General features: G+C 33.6%; 4 protein-coding genes and 2 long non-coding RNA genes across 20 annotated transcripts in view; 4 read left to right on the plus strand and 2 right to left on the minus strand.

The window, feature by feature from the left end:
* Positions 1–1459: 1459 nt before the first annotated feature.
* On the minus strand, positions 1460–2339 carry LOC112494853. Its single transcript, XR_003060746.1, has 2 exons — positions 2251–2339; positions 1460–2191 (listed from the first exon to the last, which is right to left on the minus strand). It is a non-coding gene; the product is annotated as an uncharacterized LOC112494853 (long non-coding RNA).
* A 404-nt stretch (positions 2340–2743) lies between these two features.
* Positions 2744–5313, plus strand: LOC112493611 (odorant receptor Or2-like). Of its 2 annotated transcripts, XM_025088307.1 has the most exons (7): positions 2744–3109; positions 3221–3529; positions 3615–3867; positions 4030–4142; positions 4214–4543; positions 4784–5062; positions 5132–5313. In XM_025088307.1, exons 2-7 carry the CDS (start codon positions 3344–3346, stop codon positions 5189–5191), a joined length of 1221 nt encoding a protein of 406 aa, XP_024944075.1. In that variant the 5' UTR covers positions 2744–3109; positions 3221–3343; the 3' UTR covers positions 5192–5313. The 2 variants fall into 2 exon arrangements, with proteins under 2 accessions (XP_024944075.1, XP_024944076.1); XM_025088308.1 differs by lacking the exons at positions 2744–3109; positions 3221–3529 and having other exon boundaries at positions 3599–3848.
* Positions 4805–17589, minus strand: part of LOC112494852 — a 20798-nt gene continuing 8013 nt past the window's right edge. For 2 of the 3 annotated variants that reach the window (XR_003060744.1, XR_003060745.1), the window contains exons 2-4: positions 7617–7699; positions 6958–7244; positions 4805–4946 (exon numbers count right to left, since the gene is read on the minus strand). This is a non-coding gene — a long non-coding RNA (uncharacterized LOC112494852). Of the gene's footprint in view, positions 4947–6957; positions 7245–7616; positions 7700–10923; positions 11536–17589 lie in introns of those variants that run through there. The other variant, XR_003060743.1, reaches the window with a different exon arrangement.
* On the plus strand, positions 5673–7550 carry LOC107271054 (odorant receptor 13a). 2 transcript variants are annotated; one of them, XM_015746631.2, is made up of 6 exons: positions 5673–5882; positions 5969–6221; positions 6313–6416; positions 6492–6827; positions 6961–7236; positions 7322–7550. In XM_015746631.2, the coding sequence occupies exons 1-6, from the start codon at positions 5688–5690 to the stop codon at positions 7391–7393; spliced, it is 1236 nt and encodes a 411-aa protein (XP_015602117.1). In that variant the 5' UTR covers positions 5673–5687; the 3' UTR covers positions 7394–7550. The 2 variants fall into 2 exon arrangements, with proteins under 2 accessions (XP_015602117.1, XP_015602118.1); XM_015746632.2 differs by having other exon boundaries at positions 5695–5893.
* LOC107271048 (odorant receptor 13a) lies at positions 7613–14027 on the plus strand. Of its 11 annotated transcripts, XM_025088297.1 has the most exons (8): positions 7613–7948; positions 8041–8094; positions 8182–8509; positions 8634–8886; positions 8950–9053; positions 9137–9478; positions 9624–9931; positions 10018–10243. In XM_025088297.1, the coding sequence occupies exons 3-8, from the start codon at positions 8315–8317 to the stop codon at positions 10097–10099; spliced, it is 1284 nt and encodes a 427-aa protein (XP_024944065.1). In that variant the 5' UTR covers positions 7613–7948; positions 8041–8094; positions 8182–8314; the 3' UTR covers positions 10100–10243. The 11 variants fall into 11 exon arrangements, 9 of the variants coding, with proteins under 9 accessions (XP_024944065.1, XP_024944070.1, XP_024944066.1 ...); XR_003060741.1 differs by lacking the exon at positions 10018–10243 and adding exons at positions 11460–11670; positions 11746–14027 and having other exon boundaries at positions 7613–8509; XR_003060742.1 differs by lacking the exon at positions 10018–10243 and adding exons at positions 11460–11670; positions 11746–14027 and having other exon boundaries at positions 7613–8509; positions 9624–9899.
* LOC107271056 (odorant receptor 49b-like) lies at positions 14678–16788 on the plus strand. The gene is made up of 6 exons (XM_015746635.2): positions 14678–14887; positions 15008–15260; positions 15421–15524; positions 15797–16126; positions 16333–16614; positions 16697–16788. The coding sequence occupies exons 1-6, from the start codon at positions 14693–14695 to the stop codon at positions 16754–16756; spliced, it is 1224 nt and encodes a 407-aa protein (XP_015602121.1). The 5' UTR covers positions 14678–14692; the 3' UTR covers positions 16757–16788.

Consider the following 17589-nt stretch of genomic DNA (forward strand, 5'->3'; position numbering starts at 1 on the left):
TTGCGTAAACGAGTAATTTTTTCCTTGACTACCTGACAACCGATCTTTGTCAATGAGAAATTGCAAGACGCAATATTTAAATTTAAAAAATTAAGTCATAAATATTGATAACTGTCGTGTAACAATTTGTGCTGTATATATCGACGTAAACGTACCTCAATCTAATTATTGTCAAGACTACGATGATCTCCTTAAATGAAAACTCTATTACAGACCGTTAGATAATAAACTGCTTTGCTATACGTTAACACTGATCCGCGTAGTGCAACTTTCGAGTAATTACCACGGAGCAGGTTAGTTTGATTGTCAGCGATTGCGTATGAAAATAATTAATGGCAACGATAAAAAAGTAAATTGACATACAGACGGCGTTACGCAAATAAATTCTCCGTTTCGTTAAAACAAAATCAATCGCGTCAAAAAAAAATAAAATAATAATAATAATAATCATGACTGATAAAAAGTCATAATCGTAATCCGTCTAACATTGAATTACCATTCAAAATTGCGTAAGCAAACAAATTCCGAACCGTTCTATCGTGTCCGACGTATAACTTAATTCGTCATAATTAATTTTTATCAATTAATTATAATTGCCGGTAATCTTACTGCATTACGAATCCAATGAACGAACTTTATTCCGTAGGCGGGTTCTGCGAAACGTACGAGATAAGAGGAAAATTATTAGGATGCAATTTTTTATCACTTGCCTTCTCGCACGCCGTGACGCAAATTGTGTCTTCGTGTTGAACTTTCATACCCGTACCTACCGCAACATGAAAGGATATTCTACGAAGCCGAACAAAACTTTGGCCTTACCCCACTACTGCTATAGTACATACTTCCCAAAGTAGCTACGTGCGGCACTGATAACATTATAAAACTATATTTTTTAACAGTATATAACACAATCCCATAATCGATATTGTTTAATCATAAGACGATAACATTTGAAGCGGTCGTAGCATAAACGGCAATGCGATAGAAAGTGAATGGATGTTAGGTGATTTTTTCGTCCGACGTAAAATTAACCAATTTTTTTCTCTAATATATTCGTCAAAACGAATGAATGAAAATTTGAAAAAAAAAAAAAGGTCTAAATAACGTTGAACATATCGTTTACAAAGATCAACGTGGAACACGTTAAGACATTCGTTTATTTGCAAGGATTCCTCAAAAAAGAAAGAAAAAAAAAACGATCACGTACCTAAACACGATTCGCATAAATCATGCAATTTCGAACGATTACAAAATACCTCTCCCTAGTTATGTAATTTATTGCGATTTTTATAAATCCAATTGATCCTTCATCGATCAAGTGCAAGATTTGATTAAAGTTCAGCGATCAACCTATATCCGATAATCGATATTTATTAAGTATTGATCCATAAAAGAGCTTCGAATTGTCCGTCATAGTACAGATTAAATAATTGTCTTAGTTAGGTAACGATGATACCAATGACGAAAAAGCTTCGATATATTTTCCTGATTTACATAATTTTCAGTCGCTAATTATAATTCTGCAAATAACGTGACATTTCGTACGATACAATTCGTTATTCGATTATTCATCGAATTATATATATTTGTGTCCATATACTCGTGCGTAGGCTAGCATCTATTGGACTTATTATATCCATTTCTTTTTTTACTTCAGTTACGTATGTACGTGTTATGTGGATAGACAACGTTATATCCGAATAACAATGAAATAATAGAAACATATTAGGTAAGGAAGTATACATACATATATATAAATAAATATATATATATATATCTATTTGAAAAAAGATGAAAATGTTAATTACAAATATTTATTACACACCAAATGTATGTATTGACATCGCTAAACCCAACCTACCTTACCTACTATAATAGATTATCATTTAAGAATACGTAAGTGTTTATCCATATGCAAACTATTGAATAGTTTTAATTGAGATTGACATTAAGAATAAGTCGACGATTAATACGACGATTATTCAACGTCGCAAACTTGTTTATCGAAGGAATTTATATGATAAATTAGTTTACGCTAGCATCTACTGTTATTATTATTATTATTATTATTATTATTATTGCCACTGCTACTACTACTACTACTACTATTATTATTAATATTACTCAATTCATTAATTGATCCAACCAGGATCAAATAAACTTGTGACGTTGAATTAATCTTCTTGCAAAGCTAGAAAATGCAATGATCTTACAAAGATATAAATTGTATGTATTTTCTCAATAAAATACCTTCACCACCGATCCCATTCGTTATTGCTTGTGTTATTGATTATGAAAATTATAGCCATCACGAATACTCATTGACGATCGAATTGATCTGATCGGTCAAGATAAGTTGGACCTGGCTGAAATATGTAGTCGGTTTACGAGGTCGATGTGCTTTTTCGACAGATTGAAAAAAAAAGAGGTGAGAGCGAAAAACAAGTGAAATTAATATATATCGTGTTGCTTGTGACGCAAATGTAAATTTGGACATACATAAGAACAACTAAGTGATACAAGTATTGGGTAATGTAAAAAATATATATTATTACCTGTTTTGCAATTAAATTCATTGATATACTTCTTCGGGCGTACATCGATCTTCCAAATATGTTTGCATCTTATTTACGGTATTATTGCAAACTCTTTTTAATGACTGCAAGTGAACGCCCAATATTTTAAGGGAAGCTCAGCTTCATTCATACCGGAAATAGTATTTTAGCCAAACGATGTTTCCTGCACTCTCAAGAATTTTGGACTGACGACTATTTCACAAATCCATACAGTGAACAGCGAATAGTGAACCTCTAATTCGATGCAAATAAGATTTATTATAGGATGTTTTAATATACATATATGAAATAACACGGTTGGATAGATCAAAGAAGTGTCACGTGTGACGAGTCCGACGTACATATTATGCAACATTAGCATAATAGTTAGATATGTAGGGTATGATTTTCTGAGAGTAGAGGGAAAAAGGTTGGTGTATCCAAGAAGAGGACGTCATTCGATTTAATGTCTTTTGGTCATCCTGCCAAGGAGTATCGTGAATTTGGAGTGATAAAAAATTGAATTTTATTCCACGCAACATATATGTGTATACGTGAGTAGGTTTATTAAATTTGCAAAATTATTTCTACAAGATGCACTGTTCTTTGTCTCGAAGTTAATTACTAATTAACAGTCTCAATTATTCTTCGTTTTCTTTAATTAGCTAAGGCCTCGATCAAATGAATTAAATATATCAGATATCGAATGAAGTCGAAATTTGTATATCATTTGCAATTACTGCCAATTGCCACGGCTATCACATTGAATTACTATATACTACTTCAATATGGAGGAAGATTATACCTCGATTAAAATAATAAGAGTGTATATGAAATTTATCGGTATGTGGCATACTGAAAATCCATGCGAGGAATATATCTATATCGGTCTCATTATATACATATCAATGACTTGTGTAGTAGCCGGTATAGTAACGGGTTTGGATTTGTATCATTCGTTAGGAAATTTATACGTAAGAACTGTGTTATTTAATTGTTAATAATTTTTTTACGTATTTGTCAAAAAAAAAAAAGTATTTTACATTACATTGACCGTAGGCAATTTCTAATGCTACGCCATGTACGGAAACAACTGCTTTGGCATTAGGAGCTATGGTGATTTTGACCAGAAATCGAAGAAAGTTAATTCAACTGGCAAAATATATGAATGAAAATTTATGGAGATCTGGAAAAAATCCAGTCGCTACAGACGTCTTAGATAAATGCAACAGACACTCTTTATGGATAATAGCTATATTTTTGTCTATCAGTCAACTGATGGTTGTTCATTACGTTAGTGGACCCATTTTTGGTCAGTGTAATCTGTCTAAGTAAAAAAAAAAAAAAGCATTTTGAATTTCTAGAGACCTAGTGAAAAATCCTCCTATATCATATGCACATCAATTATACAAATTTAAGTCATACGTATTCATTTAGACGTATTAATTGACTATAATAATTAATTACGTTTTAGATATGATGGACGAAAATGTAACTGAAAAAACTTTACCGTTCAAGTTGTGGATTTCCCAAGAAATAATTCCCTATAGCAGAACTCCGTATTACGAGATAGTTTACACAGTACAGGTAGCCCTTGCCTTATTATTCGTATTTAAAATTTTGACAATTGTCATTGACTCATGAAACTTTATTGCCAGAGTCTGGCAACAGTGAGTGTGGGGGTGACAACGGCATCGGTAGGAATATTTTTCTGTACAACAAACATATACACAGCTGGACAATTAGAGATTTTGCAAATAAATTTAGGAACACTGTGCGAAATAGATTTCGAAAAATTCGCAATAGACGTTAACGACGAAATAGCCTTGATGCATAAGATTTATGAAAATTTAAAGGAATACATAAAACGTCATCTGATTTTAATTTCCGTGATTGAACAAATGGAGGATATGTATTGCTATATAATGCTGGCACAAGCTTTAAGCTCGACCTCGCTTATATGTTTAACAGGTTTTCAATTAGTTACGGTAAGTATCGATCCATCGATAATAATAAGATAGAGCATATTTTCTAATTAATTAATCACTGCCAATACCAGCCCAATTAATTTATGATAACGTCACCAAAAATAATTGCACAAACACAATTATCGGTTTTCAACTAAATTTCATTGTTTCTTAAAATTCAAAATAGTTCGTCAATCATTCATATAGCTCACATACGATTTCTGCAATCAAATTGATTAATTTCACTGTTACGATTCACAGGTCTCAGATATGACTACTCACAGAAAGCTGCTATGTTGCGAATATTTTCTCGCAATAAATTGCCAATTCTTTTTGTTCTCCTGGGTCTGTCATCAAGTCATCATGCGAAGTCTGGAAGTGGCAGACGGCGCGTACAATGCAAATTGGCACAAGATTCCTTACACTGGAAAAGGGAAAGACATACGAGATGGATTAATGCTAATAATCTTAAGATCCCATAGAGCATGCAGCCTAAGCGTGGGAAAATTCTGTCCACTGTCACTAGAAACATTTGCATCGGTAATAAACATTTTTTTAAATTTGTCAGATATAAAAAACTCGAAAATGTTAATATCATTAATATTTTAGGTCTTGAGCACAGCAATGTCCTACTTCACTGTACTGCGTCAAGTGAGCGAGGAAGATTAATAAATTAATTAAACAATGAAAATTGTGCACAGCGCCGGTTATATCTCTGTAGACTATGATAATAGATTAGGTAGACAGTACATGAAAATTTGTATAAAAATACTGATATTAAATCACAGCACTTGTTTCTAACATATTATATAATTTCCTCAATATATTTCATTTATATATCGATATACAGCATTATCACGATTGATATAATGTCTAGCAGTAAAATTAATACAAATTCCAAGTACAACGTGAAGTCATTCTACAAGTTAAATATTTCTGAATAACGTGAGAGGCAACTTCACTGCTGGTGAAAGTGACAGAAAATGATTGTAATACGTCACGGAAACTGTCTGGCCCTCTGGAGAAGTCTGATATCCGCAGGAATATCAATTGATTAGAGGAGGTGTCAAGTTTGACGTTACATACGTATCATTACGTGCCATTAATTTAATGGTTGCGTGACGACAGGACATGTAAGGTGCCAGTAGCTACCTAAGCTCCCACGATGGCGTCACACGCGAACAAATATCTTTCGATTAAGTTGGTACGATTTTTCATGAAGCTAGTTGGCATTTGGGTGCCAAAAGATAATAATGAACAATGGATAATGAACTGTGCGTTGTCATACACGATACTAGTCATACTTCTTGCAGTGGCTATAGAAGGATTCGATATTTATTATTGTTGGGGAAATTTTTATGTGAGCTACAAGTACATATCTTAAAGTTACTTTTTTCAAAATTGATAAAAATTTGTTCACGATTGAAGTTCAAAATTTCATTATAGGCTACGACCTACACAGCGTGCGCTACTATGCCAGTGATTATTGTATTAGCCAAAATATTTTTCCTTTTGCTACGACGTAAACTCGTGATGGAGCTAATTGAATTTACTGAGACAAAATTTTGGCAGGGAGATTATGATTCTTATGGGATGAGTGTACTGGATGATATTGATAGAAAAGGTGTTCTGCTGATGTGCACGTTTATATTTTTTGTCCAAGGAACCGTCATTGGTTACGTGCTAACACCAATAATTGGTAAGTATTTTGATAAATATCATATATGATTTTGATATTTTATTTCACGCGAGTAATATATTTTATATACTTAAGTAATAACTGATTATAGAGAATATTGGAAAAAATGAATCAGACAGAGTCCTACCTGTCACGCTATGGATAAATATACCGGTAACAACAACGCCTTATTTTGAAATTTGTTTTGTCATGGAGGTAGTTGAATTTTGATTTTTTTAAAATTTCATATTCTCAAAATCAATAATAATTTTAATTAACGTAACTCTATAGAGTCTAACAATCGTTCATATCGGAATTTGTTTCTTTTGCTTTGATATCTTTCTCTGCATACTTAACATACACGCTGCTGGCCAATTCAAAATGTTACAACACAGATTCGCACTAGTCTACGACGGAGATAACAAGCAGGAAATGCCAATCACAGATAAATTACACTTCATGAAAGATTCCGAGGAAATTTATATAAAATTCAAAGACTGTGTAAAGCATCACAAGATTCTCATCGATTACACAGAAAAAGTGCAGAGTGTCTTTACCTTCATTATACTATGTCAAATTTTAATATCAAGTCTAATGATGACCATGGCAGGATTTCAAGCACTTCTCGTAAGAGCCTCAATTACTATGAATCGTAATAAGAAAATTACAAATTTTAAAAGTGACGTTCTCCGAATACTCGTTTGACGAATAACTTAATCGACAGTTTAACGTATAATATTAATAATAATTATTATACCAGACTCATGGTTCCATAATCAGACGTCTTATATTTATCGCCCACACTTCGGGTTGCTTCGCCCAATTGCTGTTATTCACGTCAACGTGCCACGAGATCATCATTGAAAGTGGTGGTATTGCCGATGCTGCTTACAACGCTAATTGGGCAAATACCCCTTACGATGACGTCGGAAGGAGCTTGCGAATTGGTTTGCAGCTGGTAATGATAAGAGCCAGTCGTCCGTGTCATTTAAGTGCCGGAGGCTTCTGTCACGTGTCCCTCGACACATTCACTGCTGTAATTTTCTGCAAGATAAATATATACATATATTATATAATTAAAATATTAAGCCAATTAACAAGGATGATAAATTATGTTTTAGGTATTGAGTACAGCAGCGTCATACTTCACTCTGCTACGACAAATCGGTGCCGAAACTGTAATGGATACATGAAGTGTTACTGATACCAGACATGGGAATATAACAAATATTTTGTTCTGATTACAAAAACGAATTACATTGACTCCCCAATTCTATTATTACCTATGCTCATATGAATGAACAAGGACAGCTAATTCGATTCAACAATACAAATAATTTCTAATGATAATTCTAATGATTTCTGTTTCTAGCATATTCGAACCATACTGTAATGCATGGTGAAAAAGATACATACCTGCCCGGCTTTAATATTAAGCCAGAACTGGAGATTACAAAAACGTCTGCTTGAAACTGCATTTTAACTATATTCATGACTCTCTGCAACAGAACGACAAGGTTTGATGCATCAAAGAAGTGTCATTTATTAAGACCAATTCTAAGTAGTAGATAATCTAAGTGGTAAATAAATTTCAGAATATGATTTTCATTATCTCAGTCTTTACAGTCGGATTTAAATAGTTTATTCTGGCATGACATCGAAATTCTGTCTTAAGTCTTATTCAATTTTCACTTAATAATTTTTGGCCCAAAACCAGACGACGAATTTCCTCATAAATTTCATCACACGTGGGTCAACGACTTTTATTTCTTTGACATATCCCTATATTACATTGTATCTCCCAACGCTTTACACTGACGTTTGCTACTATCTTTCTTAGCATCTTGAGTCGCGATTCCCTTTCATTGTAAGCGAGACTGAAAAAGTCATGAAGGTACGCTTTGAACTTTTACGTCTAACAGACAACTGAAGGATATAGATCCACCTGCATTTTAAGTTTAATGATGATTTTCGCTATCAGAATAAATAATCGCTATGCATCAAAGCACTAACGATTACGTCATGCAGACCTGTTGTTATCGAAGACCTATTACCGTAATTACTCCACGGCTGTAGTTCAGTGCAACACAGCGACAATACGTATTCGTCGCGATATGGGGTTGGATCGGGATCATTATTTCTCAATAAGGGTGACGCGTTTTTTTTTAAGGCTCACAGGTTTTTGGATAGTAGAAAGTAAGAGGGATGAAATGGTGATTGACTTTGCATTAATATATACAAGAGTTGCTGTGCTACTTGCAGCGGTGATTTTATCTTTGGATCTTTATCACTTGTCAGAAGATCTGTATGTAGGTTATTTTTATAGCTTTGGAATACTAAAAATAAATAATACAATACCCATATATTACACTGACGTACGTAGTAAAATATTGCGTGGGTTAATAATTTCAGTCGATAATTATATTATTTCAGGACATGGTGTTTACTATCTGTAATTTGATGACAGTTTTGACAGTTGTTTTTAAACTGTTGATTATGACATGGCACAGAAATTCCGTCGCGAATCTCATTTCGTTCTCGCTAAATGAATTCTGGCACAAAGATTACAAGTCCACTGAGATGGATATTTTGAAAAATTGCGAACGGCAGTGCATCGTTTTAATATTGGCGTTTATAATGTCAGCGTGCGGGACAGGTTGCAGTTACATGATGAGGCCAATTATCGGTACATAAACAATTGATTACGATGACACAGTAATGATTACATCCTAACGAAAATATATTTTAGAAAACATTGGAAAAAATGAAACCGACAGAATTCATCCGATTAAAGTGTGGTTGGACTTGCCATTAGCGACAACGCCATATTTTGAAATCATGTACTTTGTCGAGGTGTGCTCTTTTAAAATTTCTAAATATTATTACCCCATGATAACAATTATAAAAATCAATACAGATCATTGTCCCTTCAATAGATTTTGATAACGACTCAAGTCGCAATTTGTTTCTTCTGCTTTGACATATTTCTCTGTGTTTTAAACATACATGTCAGTGGTCAACTTGAAATACTTCAATCCAGACTGGAATGTATATACGACGAAAATCGTATCGAGAGTCCAAAAATGTACAGTGACGAAAAGTTGAAAAATTTGGAAAAATCCAGCATAGCTTACAATAAATTGTGTAACTGTATTAAATACCATGAAATGGTGATTTGGTACGTTCAACAGATTGAGCGTATTTTTACAATCATTATACTTGGTCAAATGTTGACATCGAGTTTACTCACGTGTCTTGTCGGATTTCAATTACTGTCCGTAAGTAATTAGAATAGTATATCGAATTCTGTTAATAATTTCAAAAAAAACTCAGGCCAAAAATTCTAATTTCAAACTTAGTTCAGGATAATGATTTTTAATTATATAATAACTGTTTGTCATCACGTGCATGTATCACGCACAGGGCATAGTTGAAATTACCAAACGTTATATTTTCATCGCCTATATGTGTGGATGCATTGTTCAATTAATTACGTACACGTTCACGTGCAACGAAATAACAGTGGCTAGTTTACAATTAGCGGATGTAGCATTTCACGCAGATTGGTACGTTACGCCTTACGATAAAGGTGGACGAAGTATAAGGCACGGAATAAAATTTCTTGTGCAACGTACACAGCGTCCATTATGTCTAACTGCCGGAGGATTTTTTCCAGTATCATTGGATTCCTTTACAAAGGTGATAATTTTGGAAAATATCATGATTGCAATGTATGTATTAATTAATAATACTCGTACTGTTATTGTATTGCTTAATTATTATAATAATCACTAACTGTCGACTTATGGTAAATCAGATTGTCATTATTAGGTAATCAGTACAGCAATGTCTTATTTTACTATACTGCGAGAAAGAGAAATCCATGCTGCCTGATTTGACGATTTTCACTGTTCACGATTTTCCCTTCTGCATTTCAAGACCCCATGTTCCGACGTTGTCGCTAAGTAACGAAATTATAATAATATATAAAAAAGTAATAACAAAGATACGTTGCACGAAATACACGAGAGAGTTTGCTCAATTTTGATTCTCCTGCAATTAAATAATCGAAGTCAGTGTTGCCGCAGGGGAGCGATATATCGCAGCAAATGGTATAACGTGACGAACTATGAGAATGGCAGAGCTACAAGACAAGTATTGATAATAACGGGGTAAAACTGTAGAATACGACTGCTTCTTGCAGGGTTACACATAGAAAAGAAAACTTAACGATTTACAGCTAATTTTAAGGAGTCGTATTCTGCAGTTTAGCCATCATTTTCTGTATCACACATGTAAATATATATATTGTAACGTGGCGTTACAGAGCTGAAGGGGATACGACCTTGGAATGACCGAAAAATAAATAGCTAGAACTTATCAGGTCGGACAGTGGGTTCGGTTGCACAGTGTTAAGTTCCCGAGTTGGCAATCCGAAATTATCGAGTTCGATTCCCGATCAGAACTCCTTATTTTTCGGAAATTCCTAGCCCTCTAGCGCTCCCCGATGGCCCTGTGGATAAATTTATTACAGCGGTGGCGAGCCGGGCACCCCGTTATAATATATATTTTCAGTCAGCACTATCCATACATCACTGTACTACATAGAGCGAATGAGAATGACTAATTATAAGAAACCCTAATGAATCTAATAATTCATAATATAGCAAATACTCGATGTTAGACAATACATTTGAGCAGCTTACCATACAAAACTACTCACCCTTTTAGTTACGTAAGACGGAAACACAGAAAACGAATGCTTCAAATACGTTGATGCTATCACAGCTTTATTTAATGCATCATAGCTATCACGCCAGGCAAGAATGTAATTTCTTGATATTTACCGAAAAAAACAAAACCGCACACACCGATATTTTTCACACACAATAATTATTTAGGCACAAGAATTACAGCAAAGAAAACTGAAATGACCGAGCATTCCCTGCATAGGGAAATATTAAAGAAAAACACGCACAGCGTCATTATACGATTTTAAAGCGTCCCAGCGCCATGTTGCTTTAGCTACAAGTTTCAATATATGCCAGTAGTTCATTGATATTTCACGAAAAACTCTCATAAAACCGCACATTTCATTACAAACAAAACAGTTATTTAGGCAGAACAATAACACTAAAGAAAATTAAAACAACGCAGAGATTGTTATGGCTAAAGAAACCACACACTGCATTGCTTCGCGACTTTGATGAGTCCCAGCGCCAGGTTGCTTTAGTTACAAGTTTTACTATTTGCTCGTAGGTGGCTCCACTATGTAGCGTCGCCAATGGCGTAACGAATGAATTTCTACTACCAGTAAAACTGTAATAATTTTGCGAAACAAATTCGATTTTATTTCGTTTTCGATTTGCATAGGGTACGCAGTGAAACTGCTTGTCCTTAAAGCTTACTTCCTTATTGATAAGAAAACAGTTTACAAAAATCAAAAGGGTTGCAGCAAACATTATTTATGGTAAGTAAACCTACGGGAACATCGCTTTCACTATATACATATAATATTACTAATTTTTACATATTTTGTCTACAGGTAGTCATGATTTTCTTCTTTTCTGCATTTCAAACCCGTTTGGTAAGTCTTATCAATATCATATAATTGGAAATTATCACTCCCATGCATATTTACTTCAGCATTGCATGAAATTAGTATATCATAATATCTGAATTGTTATTAATTAATAGTGAAGAGTAATCTATCATAGAGAAATAAAGCAATGTCTCTATAATAAGTACAAACACTGTTATCCAAAATATTTATCGTAACACTGAAAAGGATAAAGGGGTCTAGTGGGACCCCAGTCTCTTTTATGCCACGCATCTTTTGTAAGGTTAAAGAAGAATTAACGAGACCGTTAGCAATCTGTTACATATTTATACATTTGGTCTTCGAAAAAAATGTCAAAAATTCGGTTAATATATGAAAATATTATTGCGCCACCTACTTTTGGCATTTTAGTATTCTAATCGACATCAGTCTAATTAAATTACTCATCAACCTATAGATACAATTGCGTGTGCGCGCATACTTATTTATATGCAGCCTCTTTTCAGTAATGGCGGACTTATAAGTAAGTATATATTATATTTCAAAGAATTATGCCTGATAAAGTACTTTATTAATACACAGATAACACAAGTCTCCAGTGTCTATAAAAAATTAGAATTTGTTTTTCTTATGCGGTTTAGAAAATCAGAAAGCCCTGTAAATATACTACAAGTACAATAGCAGTTTCTATTGTACTGAATTATGTACAGTTGAATGAGACAGTAATGACTACATAATAGTAAGTGAATCATATTCTATTATTCGTCAAATTATCTTTCAATTTAGTCATTATGCAGTTTTTACAGCACCCTTTCTAAATATAATGTGTCATAATATCACAAGATACGTTAATAGGAATTTTTAAGTTTCATTCGTCAATAGAAATTATAAAAAGAATTATGTAGAGTGCTGTTTTTCCGTCTTCCTCTTTTTTTCACAGCTGTCTTAGTACATACGTTCTCTCATCTACCTATTATTCCGATACTATAGATATATTATTCAAAACGCATAAGGGAAAAGCGTCTACGACGGCATAGCAAATAACATGGCAAAAGTACCTTCTACCCACACCTAATCGAGAACCCGATATTACCTCTATGAGGAATAACAATAATGAAGGGATTTTTCAAAAACAATGACCAAAGTTGTAATTCTTGGCTTCTGAGTAATATATAAGGTTGAGAATTGCGGATGTTAACCGACTTGCATAATTTCACCTTTTATTAGTACTAATTATATGACTGTGTGTAAAGTGATATTAAAACTTATTTATTTAAATGTATTATTGAATTTTATATCAAGGATAACAGTTTATTTGTGCAGTTTAGATGCTATTGGAACAGACATTACAGAGAGCTCGTTGCCATTCAAAGTAATAGTATACGACCTGCCACTTCAAAATACATTATGTTACATAATAGCACTTTCCATTGAGGTAATTTAAAACACTATTATAGTAGTAACAAAAATATATTAAAATACTATATATAAAATTTGAATATCAACATAAGATACGTACCAAACTTCAATACTGGAATTTACTGCCCAAAATAAAAAATTGTATAGTCAATCTTGAGATTGACTTGAGTTTCATCTTTTAAAGGGTTTTTCCAAAAACAATGACGAAGTTGTAATTCTTGGCTTATTATTTACATAGTTACCAATATATTATACAATATAAACAATACATAATAATTCATGTATTGTTTTCCAAATAATTAAAACTGCCAGCACAGGCATTTGCACTCTAACATTTGGATCGTACTTTTACTACACATTAATATTTATGTCTGGCCAGTTTAAAATCTTACAGCGGAGGTTGGAAAATGTATGTAAGATGCAATTAAAAAGTGAAACTATAAAGTCAGCATATAATTCTTATGAAGACAAGGCTGTTTAGGAAAAGCTCAAAAACTGTATTAAGCGACATCAGTTACTATAATAATTTGGTACATAAGAAAACTGGAAGGTTAATTTTGCTACACACTGCTACTGCTTGTATTAAGCATTGTCATAAAACTTTGCTTCTCTGGCTTTCAACTGGTTTTAGTAAATACAATAAATTTTCATCAAGCACTCAACTATTATTTTTACTATAAAACTAGTTTGAGTTCCAATAACGAATATTCCCCAATCTCCTCCACAAAGCACAGACAAATAACATAATATCTAATTGAAATCCAGTAAAAATTCCACAGCTGCAATTTCTCCTCTTCACCAAACTAAGTTAATAAGTAGAGCGTTCCCCTACTACCGTGCACACCATTCAAATGATAATAACGGATAGAAATACAATAGTAAGCATTATAAAAAATATGCTCTGCCGTGTGATTGGTTTGACGGCAAGAATATGGGAGGGGGACTATGGAACTATGGAACTTTGATTGAACCTCATTATCAAACAGGGTACGGGAGTTGTTAGTTTCCATTGTAAAATTCTCATCATTGAATATACTTTCGTCGGCACCATGCAACTTACTCTATTCGCTTACTCTTGCAATGAAATTATATTCTTATTCAAGTAAATTTACTGGTTGTTTTATAATGAATAATGTTAATGAATATTCTATTTTTGGAGTTCTCTATACGGTATAACAGACATGCTTTCAGTTACGGTGTATAGCTAATGGTTCAAGGGGTTGAAGCTAATTTTATAACACAGAAATAAAATTGCAGCGTAATGACGAGTTCGGTTTAATAAACATATCAAAGGGATTAAATTGATCAAAGTGTCATACGAGTTCAAAGTAAGAACTTCATCGATAATGCAAATCTGTGTTAGTGACGCTTCGATCAAGTGGGGCTGAAAGAAACAAAGAAATGAAAGATGAAGGAGAAAAGGAAGCCGCTATTACATTTCGATCCTGCATGCATTACGTTTCCTATTCTTGGTTGCAATAGGACAGTCCTCGCATTATGAGTAGTAAAAAAAATGCCAACTATTGTGGAAGGTTACACATCGACGAAGATATCGCAATTGCTAATGACACTTATTGGTATGAAACGCGGTAGCACTAAACATGAACAGTTGTTAATAAACACGTTATTGGTCTACATATTTACGACGGTTTTAATTGCAATAAGTATCGAAAGTTCAGATTTATTTTATTCACGGAACGATCTCTATGTAAGCAGTGTTTCGTCGATTTTGGCACTTTTTGATCTAGCGTTTCATTTAAGTGAAAACGTGGTCTTATCATGTAATACAGAAATCTCTGTGCTTATCAGATTTTTAATGGAATTATAGGCCCTCACTTATAATGCACCATGTTCCTTCACCGTGACATTCGATTTTGTAAAATTACTGATATTCACATACAAGCGGCATGAACTGCATGAACTGCATAAATTTACTGAAGATACATTTTGGAATAAGGATTACAATGAACTGGATAAAGCAATACTAGACAAGTGCGATACTACAAGTGCCATTGGAATGAGTATATTAGCTCTAGTATCAACTATCCTTGCATTTCATTATTTAACAGGACCATACTGGGGTAAGTCTTAAACTATTTATCTTAACGGATAATTTAAGGATAAAACAACAAAGACCTAAAATAATTATAACAAATATTAATTAAAAAATAAATTCATATCATCACGAGTAGAAATTATTTGTATTCTGTGTAAGAATTAAACTATATTTATACAATTTAGATGCCTTAGGAACAAATACCACTGAGAGAGCGTTACCATTTCCAGTAGTGTTCAACTTGCCACTCACAGTGACCCCATATTATGAGATATTGTATGGTACTGAGGTATGTCTCGTGGGAAGTATAATAATAATAAAAGTTATAATTAAAACAACAAAAAATAGTATTCAAAGTACGAGTGACAGTGAAATAATTTTACTTCTACTTTACGTATACAAATTTGACTTTCTGTGGTACTCCACTTGATACTCATTCGTGTATTCTATACAAAAAATATAGAGGAAACACTAAAACGTCCAAGTTATCATTTATATGTTTAATCACTAATAATAAGTTTAAATTATTGACATGCTGCTGACATAAATAATATCCATTAGGCGATTGGAGCAATTAGTATAGGTATTTGCAGCGTAGCGTTCGCCTCGTATCTATTCTACACGTGCATCTTTGTTTCCGGCTTCTTTAAAATCTTGCAGCGAGAGTTGGAGAACGTGTGCGAGGTAGAACTTGAAAGTGTAAACACAAAATCATCATATAACAATAATGATACTATGCTTGCATACAAAAAACTCAAAAAGTGCGTCATCCAACATCAACTACTAATTTGGTATTTGGATGAACTGGAAGGACTATTCTCCTACATATTGTTGATGCTCGTATTATGTGCCGTCATAATACTCTGCTTTTCTGGATTTCAAATAATTTTGGTAAGTGTCATCACTCATTATCGTCGGAGGAATAGGTGTTGTCCTAGGACTAATTAGCATTCCAATAATTCATCCTTTTCCCGAAGCACATAAAAATTATTATCGAACAATCTATGTTATGTGAATAAGTGCTATATGCAGAAAGTAATTGAAGGAGCCAAACGCTATAAAAATTTTTGTTCTAAACTGAAATATTTTGTTAACAGGGAGATGGAACCACGAAACTGCATCGTCAAATTTTAAGCGTAGAATTTATCATGGCTGCTCTGGCTGAAACAGTCCTCTTCGCTTTCTCGTGCAATGAAATATTGACAGCCAGCGCCGCTATTGGGGAAGCTGCGTATCGATGCAAATGGTACAAGTTACCGTGCGATGAATATGGTCGAGCACTGAGACAGGGAATGACCATAATGGTCATGAGGTCCTACAAGCCGTGCTCATTGACAGTTGGCAAATTTTGTCCCATGACTCTGGAAGTGTTCACTTCCGTAAGTATTAATTAGTTCATAATAAAATTCTATTTGTTGAGAAAATTATTCACCCTCTTTTAATGATCTATGTTTGTTTTAGGTACTGAGTACGTCATTATCCTATTTTACGGTGTTACGGTCAATGAATGAAAGCGAGTGATGAATTTCATAAACAAATCTAGGAGTTGCTGGGTTTCATTTGGATAAAAATTAGAATTCCTTAGAATTTTTGTTAAAGCGTTTAAAAAATGAAAAAATACTGCACACTATGGAGTGCATGAGTAGCTGTACATACAGGGTGGACAACGGAGCGTGATCAGTAGAGATTACTTTGTTATTAGCAGTCCGATCGAAAATGTTTTTATCAGCTTTTGCATGGTTTCAAGAGAGCTTTAACGTGATAGTGAACAATTACTGGTCAACTCTTTTTTTTAAGGTTTTTTCAAGGTTACCTTGAATTTTTTGCAACTGAACATATAATTTTTTTACGCCTGTCTGTTAGAGGATTTCAAGACGAATCCGGCACATGTAAGGACACGACATTTTTTTCATCTGGTTCGAAAGAAAATTAAAAAACTTTGTATCACAAGGAGAATCACAGCTACGCCGTTATTACGCAACCAATGTTGTTGACAAGTCAAAATTTACGAATCTTAATTGTATCGATGTTCAAAATGGTGTCCACGAGCTGCAATGCATTCGCGTAGACGGTGAACAAAAGATTGTTTTGCATTCTTTATGGCCTGTCCTCTACACTGATTGCGACTGAAGACGACAGAATGGATGCGTATAACGGCGTAGCTGTGATTCTCCTTGTGATACAAAGTTTTTTAATTTTCTTTCGAACCAGATGAAAAAAATGTCATGTCCTTACATGTGCCGGATTCGTCTTGAAATCCTCTAACAGACAGGCGTAAAAAAATTATATGTTCAGTTGCAAAAAATTCAAGGTAACCTTGAAAAAACCTTAAAAAAAAGAGTTGACCAGTAATT

This window comes from Cephus cinctus, unplaced genomic scaffold (genome assembly GCF_000341935.2).
Source record: "Cephus cinctus unplaced genomic scaffold, Ccin1 Ccin1_scaffold0880, whole genome shotgun sequence".
In the NCBI taxonomy this organism is placed as follows: domain Eukaryota; kingdom Metazoa; phylum Arthropoda; class Insecta; order Hymenoptera; family Cephidae; genus Cephus; species Cephus cinctus.